The 13,042-nt window shown below is 32.3% G+C and overlaps 2 protein-coding genes across 2 annotated transcripts; both read right to left on the bottom strand.

Moving 5' to 3' along the window:
- Positions 1-2,020: 2,020 nt before the first annotated feature.
- Positions 2,021-7,170, bottom strand: LOC120083809 (glycerophosphodiester phosphodiesterase GDPD6). Its single transcript, XM_039039690.1, has 8 exons — positions 6,977-7,170; positions 5,754-5,935; positions 5,207-5,390; positions 4,996-5,070; positions 4,317-4,426; positions 3,784-4,002; positions 2,970-3,125; positions 2,021-2,490 (listed from the first exon to the last, which is right to left on the bottom strand). The coding sequence occupies exons 1-8, from the start codon at positions 7,002-7,004 to the stop codon at positions 2,242-2,244; spliced, it is 1,203 nt and encodes a 400-aa protein (XP_038895618.1). The 5' UTR covers positions 7,005-7,170; the 3' UTR covers positions 2,021-2,241.
- Positions 7,171-9,873: 2,703 nt separating this feature from the next.
- Positions 9,874-12,521, bottom strand: LOC120083277 (ninja-family protein AFP3-like). The gene is made up of 3 exons (XM_039038951.1): positions 11,384-12,521; positions 10,260-10,659; positions 9,874-10,122 (listed from the first exon to the last, which is right to left on the bottom strand). The coding sequence occupies exons 1-3, from the start codon at positions 11,916-11,918 to the stop codon at positions 10,113-10,115; spliced, it is 945 nt and encodes a 314-aa protein (XP_038894879.1). The 5' UTR covers positions 11,919-12,521; the 3' UTR covers positions 9,874-10,112.
- Between the last annotated feature and the right edge of the window lie 521 nt (positions 12,522-13,042).

Here is a 13,042-nt window from a genome sequence, read left to right as displayed (position 1 = left end):
CCTGATAAAAAAACCCAATAAAATAATGTAAGATATATTATAAAATAAAATCAAAATGGTGAGACAAATTAAAGATTGATTAATTCGGGATATTTTCAAAAAGTGGTTAAATCAAATTAAAACAGATATGAAACCGATAATTCAAATTTTACAATTGGAGAAATATTTGGCACATTTATCTCTTGAATTCATTATGTTAAAGTCTCATAGCGACAATTCCATTTCACTGTATCTCTATTGATAATTGATATACGTTCTCATAATAGATTATTCCATTTACATTGTATTTCTATGGAGAATTTATAAACAGTATAACAATTACACAGTACTCGAAAAAACTATTAATTGACCATACCAAGGGCAATTTGGAGATTAAAAAATATATGTCATGTGTGTTGTATGCTTTTGCCAAAAATCTCATTTTTTTCCCCTTTTTTGACCAAATCAAAAGGCACCTTTGATTTTGTTGTTTCCTCCAATTTTCCATTTTTTGGGAAGAAAATAAATGTAACGATTTAGGGCATGTTTATGTTAACTTAAACGCAATCCATTATCCAAAAAGTGGGTCCCAAACAGATAGTACAATCTGTTTGAGGAATAAAGAGTGGTCAACTTGATTGTGTTTGAAAATGATAGGACCCACTATTATTAGCATTATCGATAAAAAGTATTACGTATGAGAATAATGGATATGTCATATTTATTGTTATTTTTATTATTACCATTACCGTTAGGGTCAAACTGTAACAATAAATGTGACAAATTCGTAATTTTAAATAAAATCAATCGAAATATGTTTGTGATTTAGACGCTTTACGACTTATCTATTAGTGGAACCCATTACAATTGTACCGATTTTTATTGTGGATTTGTAAATACGACTTTAATACTTAGACAATTTTGTAATATTTGTAGTTCCTACCTTGGAGCTCAATAATTATGTACTACAAAGATTATCGTTATTAAATAATAAAAATTGATATTTAATTTTGATATTAAAAAATAATAATAATAATAAGAATAAGAGAGAGAAATTGTGACATGAATTAAATTGTTATTATCACAAATTTAAAAGGAGTGGTATCTTTTCTTTCCTTTTTCAAAGTTTATACTATTTTGGTGGTGATGAAAGTTTAAACCTTCAATGTTTAGAAAAAAAATCATGTCAATTACTATTCAACTATACTCACTCTCTATTGTCATCAAATGAAATTATATGGTACAGCCTAGTAAAGGAAAATAATATTTTCCTTGGAAATTTTGAAACAAAATTTAAAACCATATATAGTAAGTCTTGTCCATTCGGCAACTCATACAAAATTCTTATTAAAAAAAAACAAGATTTAAAATATTTTTTGTGTTAAAAAAACATAACAAATTTGAAGTTATATATGTAATTCGAAGTAATATTTGATTGACGATATTTATAAGCAATAATAAAAATATATTTATTAAATATAAATGTTATTCGTTTATGTATGTTAAAATCTACCTAACTTTTCTATGTAATTGTCAATTTCATCCTCATACTAAGAAAACTGAAATTTTTTGGGACAAAATTGACTCGATCATAAAACTTCAAAAGAAAGAAGTTAAAAAGTTCTTGTTTATATATCTACACAAAATAATCAAATTTTTATGATCTATAATATTTATAATAAGGGTGATCACATTTGGTAGTACTTTTAAAGATAATAATTAAGTGTGTAACAACATTTTCAAAGAATTACAAATAATGTAAATGTGTTCATGATAAACTCTATCATTGATAGACTCCTACCAGTGATATGGTCTATCGCAAACCCCTACCAATGATATGCCCTATCATTAATAGACTTCAAAAGCATAATCTAAATTTTGCTATATCTATAATTTTTTTATGCTATCGTGCTATATCTGCCAATACTTTGAGCTTGATTGCTACATTTGCAACGGTCCCTTTTAATAATCCAAACTCTGGCATTTATTAGATTGGTGCCATGAAAATTGAAGCAGAAATGAAGAATTCTCGAACTTTCCATTTACATAATAATGGCAAACTTATCATTTTCAGAATAAAGAAAGTGTCACCATCAAGCAACATAAAAGAGCTGAGAACAGAGGGCCAACAGTTTTTCTTTTTTCTTTTATTCATTGACAATTCTATCCTATCCTGGTTTAAATGCCATGCCACAGTTTGCCTTATCTATAAACAAATTTCAACAATGTTGTTGCCCAAATGAAGCATATACATTTTCTGTCCTAACGACTTCCATATGAATTTATCATCAATGAAATTTTATGCAACAAATCAGATGCCTTCTGTTCGTCCGCATCATTGGGAGGGAGATTAGAGGTCCATTTCTTAAAATGATGGAGACTACCCGTAAAGTCGGTGAAAAGCCCATCGACGCCTATCGTGTTGATCCAGTAATCAAATTCCTCGTATGGATCTTGATGAAAGTTGAAATGGACAAATTTATACTCATTTCGAAAAGTATATGGATGCACCTACAATGACCGCGTCATAAAACCATTTAGCTGGATAACCATTTGGTTTTTTAAAATTAAGCTTAAATACTACGTTTACCTATGAGTTTCTCTTTGTTTTGTAATCTACATTCTAAACGTTTTTATCAAAATCTAAGTCAAGTTTTGAAAGAGAAAAAAAATCAGCTTTTAAAAACTTATGTTTTTGGAATTTAGGTTTCTTTAAGAAAAATAAGAACCATAAGCATAAATTTCAAAAACAAAATCATTATCAAACAGGACCTCAATGTTTACAAATAAATCAAGTATGTACACACCATGTATATCGATGGCTGGTACATAAGTGAACTGTATCAGGCTTTAATCAGTTTATAAGATTCCACTACCATTCGAATCCAACAAGAGATCTTATTTAACAGACAGGATTTCACGCTTCCAACATAACCACATTCCATCTATTAGTATCAGGTGTAAGAGACTTGACAGGAAAGTACGTTTACCTGTAGGTTATGGGCGTGTGCTCGGGTAACAAGATCCGTTGGTGTTAGGATGTAGTTGTTAACTGCAGGAACCACGGTATCCTTCCAAGGTCCAATTCCCACCACATACTTCTTTATGTAATTTAAGTAGCTATCCGAAGTAATTTCCCAATATGACTGCACATGATCCAAAACTGTTTCTAAGAAAAAGCTTATTGGGATTATTAAAAAAAAAAAAAAAAAAGAAAGAAAAACAAGACAGGAAGCTGATATGAAATTAGCAGAGAAGATCTGTCAAAAAGCAGTGTTAAAGCAGATTCGGATACGACCAAGTACACAATGTCTTCAAAGGAGAAAAGGGTAGTGAATTTAACACGGAGCTAACAGAGTCATGATCCAAAACTGTTTCTAAGAAAAAGCTTATTGGGATTATTAAAAAAAAAAAAAAAAAGAAAGAAAAACAAGACAGGAAGCTGATATGAAATTAGCAGAGAAGATCTGTCAAAAAGCAGTGTTAAAGCAGATTCGGATACGACCAAGTACACAATGTCTTCAAAGGAGAAAAGGGTAGTGAATTTAACACGGAGCTAACAGAGTCATCATGAGAGACTGCTCAACGAGAATATTGTATATACTTATTTGTGACATTTACATAAAGTTGATCAATGCATCCAAATGCTAATTCGTCTCTGTCGTTATCATCAAATGAGATGTTAGCTGTTTTCAGCAGAACTTTCACTTAATATTTTGCCAAGACAACATAACATTTGTAGCACCAAAATCCAGATTCATCCACAAACTCAAGAAAAATGCTCTTAGGAAAGGTTTGAAGTACCTGATTTGTGTCCTGTGTCGGAATCATAGTATCATCGATCAATAAGATCTTAGGCAGATCTGTAAGGTTTGATATGTGTATAATGGAAGTTGGAGCAAATGACTGAATGAATGCAGGTTGATTCAACCAGTTTTTTGACAAATATGAACCTTGGTATCCATATTTTTTTAGAATCTCAACAAACTTGTCCTCGAATCTCTTGCCATCTGGCCATTTGACCTGTGCGCATTACCACTCAAGTATTAGGGTTCAAAAGTCTTGGTAAAAAGAAATCATCAAGCAACCATTATATTAATTAACACACTGCATAGTAGGGAGAATATATGGGAAGTAGACCAACAAGCAATATATTCCCATTCTTACAAACAAATCAATATTTGACTACAACATCATAATCAACAAGAAAAGGCCACAATCTTCAAAATGTCAAACCCATAGCAGGAAACCAAAATGCAGAAAACAGTAGAACGGTGATCAGATGATAGGCTTCACAAACTGTTTATAAGTGTTCGCTTTTGTATAAGGAAACTTACACGCTGGTTAATAAATACTGGATTTTTAATCTCTGGGTATATTCCAACAACTCTGGGGGCATCCAATGCAATTGCAATGAAGTCCTCAAAAGTTATAATAGAAAATTTACCTGATTTCATCATTTAGAGAACATATTTTGATTAGTATCATGCAAAAAGAGGAGGCACCAGAAAAGAAATCAAGTAAAATATTTTTGCTGTAAGGGGCACATGAGTTATGTCATAGGAGTTCAATTTTAGAATCTATATAATATTGTGACGGGAGATAACCATCTAATCACTTAGAATGAACTAGTAGAAATTCAAGACAGATACACTATCCAAAAACAAGCGACTACTGTACATTCTATTCAATCAAAAGTAGGTGAAGTATGGGAGTAAATATCTATGAGGATTATGGCTAATTCTAACCCCTTCCAGTTCAACTCCACTGAGAGTTCTTTTTCATATGCCATACACTTCAGTTTTGGCGAGAATCAATCAAACCTAGGAATGAACTGCATGAAAACCAGTGTATTTTTTGATCTAGTAGAGTTGGTATGTTGTCTAGTGCAAACCTAACCGAAATATTCTTCTGTTGTACATTAGGGCAGTAATAATATTCAGATAAAAATTGATGGAGCTTGGAAACTGATACACTCAAACAACGAAAAGACCGCTTAAAAAAGAGATCTCATACCATTATATTGTTGATCTCTATAAGGAAACCTCTGCTTCACCCTCAATGACTGTAATTCTTTTAGTGTGAAATCAACTGCATATAATCAAAACCTTAGAAACACCATGAAATGAGGTTATAGTATAAGGACCATATAAGAGACTTAAAGCAATATAAGTAAAAGAGAGAGCTGTAAATACAATGCATAAAATTGAACATACGGCCACCGTACCAGTAAAAAAACCAGTGATGTTAACTCCTTGGACTTCATATGTTCTTTTACGTTTAGCAAACTTTTTATATTTCCCAACATCAGTAGTCTCATCAAGGGTTACATCATGGAAGCATATAAGAGCTCCATCTTTGGAAGATAAGATATCGGTCTCAATGAAGTCTGCACCCTCTTCTATAGCTCTCTGAAAGAGAACTCATTGAACAAGGGAAATTATTAGAGCATAGAAGAAAATTGAGTATAAGAAGCACAAATTTCAACTACTCTACACAAGATCATATGATAAAACAGGGCATAGAGCATAGGAGATCAGTGCCTAAAGTCCTACGTATTCAGATTTTTAGGAAGAGGAAGACATAAATAGCTCTAATCCGGTATTTTTGTACATATATATTTATGGTTGACTAAATGGAGGACTCATTATTGAACTTTGAGCTGTCTATTATGAGTAGGTAATGTTTTGGTACCCTCATCATGTACAAAATAATTTCAAAAGTTAAGTGAACAAGATGTTAGAAAGAATAGAGATATAAATAGATATGCCTACCTTATATGCAGGAAGAGTTTCTTCAGGAAATTCTCCATTTGAACCTCGATGAGCAATATTATATGGGCGAGTGGTTTGAAGAGGTTGTCTAATTCCTCCAAGGAACCTGCTAGGAAGTGGATAGAAAGGCCTTGCAGCACACCCAACAATAAGAAATAGAACCAACACGGGAGTAGCGAAGCCTGCCGCAAGAAAGAAACTAAAATTCAATAATCCTTTGGTCAAAAGTTTGGCATGCAGTATAAATCAGTGAACAATTGACCATCCTATAATATTGGTAGGACATAAGTACTTCGTGCTGTGGTGTTCCATGGGGTCAAATTTCCAGCCCAATAAATGCTCATTGATAGGCATTTAAAGTGCCTTTTATGTAACAACATTCCAATTTAAATGCTACTTTCTCCATAGGCTCATTATTCCGGAACAGAATTCCTCTAAATTATGTCTGGCAACACGTCAAGACTGTAATTCATTGAAGTTAAATTGATAATACACACAAAGAGGTCAGTTATGGAATTTTGATGTTTATCTGCTCAAGTTAGGATTAGCCTTCCCATAGATGGAGCAACCCAAGACTGCTTGTGATCTAATATTCAAAGATGTAGACTCTTCAGTGCATACGACCATAAGCACTTGCATCAGCCACACTGTAAATGTAACATTACCACCACCTAAAAAACCTCAATGCAGAGGTAGTTATGTAATAATTTTGCAAAAACTAAGAAGCCTGGCTTTTCCAGAGAGCAATATCACAAGAATGCCTTGGGAAATTGCCATTTTTTACATTTCCAACCATGCAAACTTTATTCTGATTAAGAGAATGCCATGTTAGCATATAAAAACAAGGAGCCTCATGATGCAAATGCATGAAAAACAGTAAGTAGATTACTCATTATGGCTGATCAGAGAGCAAACCCGTGAGGCAAAAGAAACAAAAGAAAACAAATCAACTTCACCAGAAACGGTTCAAATTTCGACTCGCTAACCAAATCTCTCAGTTCCAAATCAAACAAGAAAAAAACCCACAAATAGAAAACAATTCGATTCCTAAAAAAACCCAGCTCCAAATGAAAAGAAAAATCGAGGGCAAAGAAAATACAGATGGAAATGGCTGAGAAAGGTACAGAAACAAGCTTAGGCATGGTGTGAATGATGGATCATGATTCATGACAGAATAATAATGAAAGAAAGCAAGAAATTTTGTACGAGAAATTGGAGCTTACAGACTGCGGCGGCCATGGCTTTGGTCATATCTCCGCTTCTCCGTCGTCCTTAGTCTTTTTTACCAAATTTTCAGACGGAATCTCCTCCCTGGATATGCCTTTTGAGGGGCTTTTTCATTGCAACTTACAGCCGTTTTATACACCGTGGATCTACAAGCTATTTAAGAATATTCTCTTTTTTGTGATCATGTTTAGTTTAATTCGTTTCCAATTTTAATTAAACACCAGATTATCTTATCACATTCTCCTCTTTCAAAGAAAAAAAAAATTTGATTATCATAGCAGCAGTTATATCTATATACATAGATACATATATACACACACAAAACATATATAGATATAGGGTGTTTTTTATATAGATATAGGGTACAAAAATTTGAACTTGCGGTCTAAAGAAAACAAACCCATGTTAATTATTATTGATCTATGCATATAATCATTAACATAATTAAAAGAAAATATATGGGTTCTTTAGCTCATCATCTTTCTTAAATTAGCGTAATCAATTCAATTTTAATATTAACCACTATTGAATTTTATATATTTATGGAGAAACTTCATCTTCCTCTCAATCTCTACTTTTCATATTTATCGAGTAATTTATATTTTTCTCTTAATCTACTTTTTACGATTGGGAAACTCCGTCTTACAATTCTACATCCTAAATACAAACTTACTTACTAACTCTAAATTAATCAACTCCACCCAGTGGGCGAAACGTGTTTCTTAAGGTTGTATTTGGTTTAATTTTCAAATGTTTAATTTTAAAAATAAGTTGTTTTAAAAAAAATGAAGTGTTTGACAACAAATCAAAATGGCTTTTGAAATACTTTCAATTGTATTTTAAAATTTTTTTATTTTTAAATAAAAAATGATTTTGTTGAAAAACAACTTTTTCTCTAATCAATTTAAACCGTCCTAAAATCTCAAATTTTCATGAAATTAAAAAAACAACCATATTTTCAATCAAATCTAAACATAGTTCTACCAAAAAAAAAAAAAAAAAAAAAAACTAGATATTTAAATTATTTTATCTCAACTGTGTTGAATTCATGTTTTAGTGATAGAAATATTTAAATCGAAGTTGAAAATATCGATAAAATGTTAGCTGAGTTTCATAAAACTTTATGAAAACACAAATAAATAATATATAAGCAAATAAACATAACACTATTAATCCAAATTCATTTATTATTAACATTACGGTAAAATAGTTTAGGTTCCCATTTTACTTTATTAATACGATAATGTCATGGAAACTAAATATTGAAATGTTAAGAAAATATCACATCTTATTACGTGGCAAAACACTAATGGTTGAAAATATTGACAAGGAGCCGTTGGATTTTTCTGCTTTTTCTTTTTGGTTAGTTTGGAAATTAGCCACTCGAGGAAGTGGGGACCATGTACTTGTGGATATTGATGACGTGTAAAATAATAATTGGATGAGAATGAATCAATCGCTAGGTAAAAGTGGGCGTCAAGGAGCTATTATAAGATACGGACACTCACATTTAACGCTTTCTTATAGGTGTCCACGTTTCGACACAAGGTTAGTTTTCTTTTGAATACGTCATATGTTGTTTGTTTTCTAAAAATTATTTTAAATTTCTTATGTTTTGTATAATTAATTTTTTAGAGCATATATCAATTTAAATATTAAATTTGTATCAACTTTGAGATTTATATCAATTTAAATTTGAAAACTAATAATTATATTGATTTAAATCTAAATTTTATAAATATATCAATTTATACTTTAAATTTTCATAAATATATCAATTTAAACTTTAAATATTTTTATAAATATATATCAATTTAAACTCTAAATATTCATACATGAATCAAATAAATATAATGGGTATAAAATTAATCCAATTGTGAAAGTTCAAGGTTTATAATTGAGACAATTATTATTTTAAATTTTTAATTGATACAATTGTTATTTTAAGATTTAAATTTGATACAACACTCAAAATTTAGGAGTAGACATTGTATTTGTCCTAATTTTTAAATTCGAACTGCTGCTAGCACTTACCATGTTTTAAGCTTAAGATTTTAGGTCTAATAATTATATAAATTTTTAAATTTGTGTCTTATAGATCTATACTTTTAATTTTGTGTGAAATATCTATTTATATATTCAAAATTTAGAAAAAGAGAAGTTGATAATTAATCTATTGAATAAAGATGAATTTTATGTTAATAAAATTCTAAAATTCAATTTTATGTTTAGAGATCAATTAAAAAAAAAAAAAAAAAAAGTATATGGCAAATAGTTCAAAGATAGATAATAATATTGATCAATACTGTACAAATATCATTTCATAAAATTCTTTTCTAAGAATCTATTAAATACGTTTTAAAATTTAGATTATTAATAGACATCAAACTAATTAAGCATTTTTTTAACTTCATAGGCTCAAATTAAAATTTTTAAAATCTATTAAACACATTTAAAAATTTAATGACAGATAGATGCAAACCTAAAAATTTAAGAAATTAAACTTATAATTTAAGCAATGGTCTATTTGTTTTGAATTGATTATAAATTATAATTTTAAATAAATTTCAATTTTCTATGTAATGAGGGAGTGGAAAAAAATTCCAAATTTACAAAAACGAAAGTTTGAATACGTATCCGTCCTGAACATGTGAACATCCCCACATGAGATGACATAGAATGTAACTATAATTTAACATAAGAAAACTATTTTGATTAAAATGATGAATTTTGCCTAACTTTATCATATCATATATTTTATTTCCCAAAGTCAGGATGTAAAACTTGTGCTAAAATTTTTCTAATTTTATTTTCATTTTAGACAAACATCTAAAACTTATTTCCCCATATTTCTTTGTTTTACATTCATTTAGGAAAAAAAAACAATTTAATGTTTCCGTCAAATTTTTTGAACAGTGCCTTATTCATTGAGCTATACTTACTTAAATTGGAAGGTTACTAATCATTGGAACACATTGTCAGTATTCTTAGTTTAGCTGAGATTTGCACCTGCTTCAAGAATTCTAGATGAAATCATGAAAGTGATGAAACAGGAAATGATGGTAACAAATAACAGCAATAATCTCATTAAGTTGATGTTGGGGATCCTCTCATTGTTCTTGGTGTTTTCTTTCATTTTTCCCTAAAAACCAAACAGCCAGAGAATCAGAAGGGAAAAAAAACATTTCCAAATTCAATAAGTTTCTTTTTTCCATTGTAATGTCCTAAAAGAAAAAGGGCAACAAGTACAAGTAATTTAAGCAACTAAATGGAACTTACAATGAAAATGAAGTACAGCATACATGGATGTGTTTCATGGGGTTAGCCAACTCCTTCCCACCAGCATGTTTCACAAACTCAGCTGGAGTAAGAAAGCTTCCATGGCATACACACACTATGCAAACTTGCCCCTTCATGTATTTGTACAAAAACCCTTCTACCTTCCTCCCGTTTGGCCCGTCCCCGATTGTCGACACGCTTGGCATCGTTCTCATCACGTCCATCCCTTTATCTCCTTCCATCAATCCCTTGGAAACTCTTGCTCTTTTCGCTGCATTCCTCAATGACTTTTCGGCTTTTCTTGATGCCATTGTTTGTGAGTTCACTACTGGCTCTCTGTCATTTGACTCCAGTGATGATTGAGAACTGGATGAGCCCTTTGATCCCACACTTCCATGTCCTGTCAATGAATATCAAACTCAAACTGTTAAGAAGCTAATTCGATCATACACATGAATCGGCATCTAGCTCGATTAAATCCTCGACAACAATCAGTGAATGATAACCCAATAACATAGTAAAACTTAAGTAATTTTGATCAATCTTCTCTTACTCCTATGAGCTAGTCATAAGAGCCCTGCTGCTAAAGATGGGCAATTGTTTTGAAACTAGAATCCCAATTCCAAACACATAACCAAAACCCGATTTGCCAACTGATTGGATGGGCAATTTGAAAGCCAACAACTCAATGATTATGAAAGGATCAACAAAATCACAATCTTCCATGGGCACATGCAAGAGGTTTATTAGCAAGATAAGTAGCCTGAAATATCACAAGGACGAATAAAGCTAAGTAATGCTACAGTGATATCAGATATGAACAAACACTTCAAGATGAATTTTGCTCCATTTTTTTCACCCTCAAAAGTGAAATATGCCTTTTCAGCTCCTTGCTAACATGTCATCACCAGGAAAATAAAGTGCGTATACTTCCCTTTTCCTTTCATTTCAGCTTATGACTCACCCACAAAACCCAAACTAGAGAGAGATGAATTTGATCAAAACAAGAGGGTAAAGATTAATAAATTTAAAAGAACATAGAACATCATCTGAGTTGAAATCAGCTGATTAAAAAAGGCTTTGAAAGAAGAAATTAAAAAATGAAAAGAAGAGGAGGGGGCTACCTTCAATTGTATAACTCTGAGAAAGGCTTCCTTGGGTGGATTTGATCTTATCAATCGCACGACATAGCGCAGGACTTTTAGCTGCAGAAGCAGCGGCCCAAGCTGCCACTTCAGACGGCGATGGCGGTGCTGCCGCTGACTTCTCATCCTCCGCCGCAGGTGCTCTGCCACTCCTCTGCTCCACCAGCCTCTTTTTAGCCTCCATCCTTCTGATCAATTGCAACTCCTTGAGTTTAGTCCGACCGAGATGGTCCGTCTCAGCCGGAAGAGAGCAAGATCTCGCCAATGAAAGAAACGACCCTGTTTGCCTTTGCATATCCCATTTCCACGTCTCTGCGTTCTGAGAAATCACTCCAATAACCGAAGACGATCGAGCTAACGAATTTTCCTTGGACTTCCCACTATAAATTCCACCAAGAGAAAGCCTAAGAGTAAGGTCCGGCGGTTCAGAAATAGAAATCTCCGTTTCTCTACTCATCTCCGGTGAGAGTCTCAACATCAGATCATCCCCACGTACACCGATTGCCTCCCCCATTGAACAAAAACAACCACCACCACCAAAACCCCAACTCAAATTCACCAAAAATCAAACAACAAACACACCTGATTTCGAGCTTAAACACAAAACCCACACAAAACTGAAGCTAAGACCCAAAAATCAAGAAACCCAGATGAGGAAAAAGGTGAGAGAAGAAGAGGGAATTGAAATAGGCGATTGAAATGGAGAGAAAAGAGAAACCCAGAAAAGGGAAATAAGTAAATAAGAAGAGAAGAGGCCAGAGGGGGAGGTTTCATGGAGAAGGAAAATGGGAAGAATCCACGTGGTGATCAGTGGTGAGGGGTTCACATCGTGTACGGTTAGAGAGAAACGCAGGTTCTGGTGAGTGTGGTTTCAAGTTGCAGGTGTAGGCTCCAATCAGCCACTCCCACCACCTGCAAGTAGCCGTAATCCTCGCCCCCTTCTCCAATTTCTGGCAGGTGTTGCTGTTGTTGTTGCTGTTATTGTTAGTGTTCCTCTTTTCTTTGGGGACTCTCTATGTAATTTTCTTCTAAATTTCGTCTCAATTTCTTATTCAACTTTCCTTCCCCCAACTTCTTTGCTTGCTTTTCCTATTGCCACAACCTCCCCCCTCCCACACGCCTACCTATATCCAATTTCCTTCGAGGAAGTATAATGAATCACTATTAATCTAAAAATTGACTCTATTTGATTGCATTTGATATTGTTTACTTGTCTTCCGTACTTTGTACTAACATCTAAAACCTACTCCCAAACCTATAATCAAAACACGCAGATCAATTGATGAGTAGAGGATACTCAATCCAATTGCATTTGAAACTTAAGCGAAAATCGTTATGGGTTACTATTACTTTATAAGAACTGTGAACTTATCACATTTATGATTATGGCAGATTTACACTTTTAAGTAAACGTGATCTAATACAATCTAATTCTGTTTGTGTGTGCTTATGACCTATTACGAATGATCTATTAATATAATTCTATTACAATTATACCAATTTTCATTACAATGTCTAAATTACAAGTATTATTGTCGAAGTTTAACACATTTGTGAATGACCTTTTTTAAATTAAAATATTAGTTTTTAAATGTCACGTCGAATGAACGAAATTCAAACTTGTATTTGATAATCGGG

The sequence above is a fragment of the Benincasa hispida genome, chromosome 8 (assembly GCF_009727055.1).
Source record: "Benincasa hispida cultivar B227 chromosome 8, ASM972705v1, whole genome shotgun sequence".
NCBI lineage: Eukaryota > Viridiplantae > Streptophyta > Magnoliopsida > Cucurbitales > Cucurbitaceae > Benincasa > Benincasa hispida.
The sequence above is the reverse complement of the archived record's forward strand: the minus strand, read 5'-3'. Positions and strand labels throughout refer to the sequence as shown.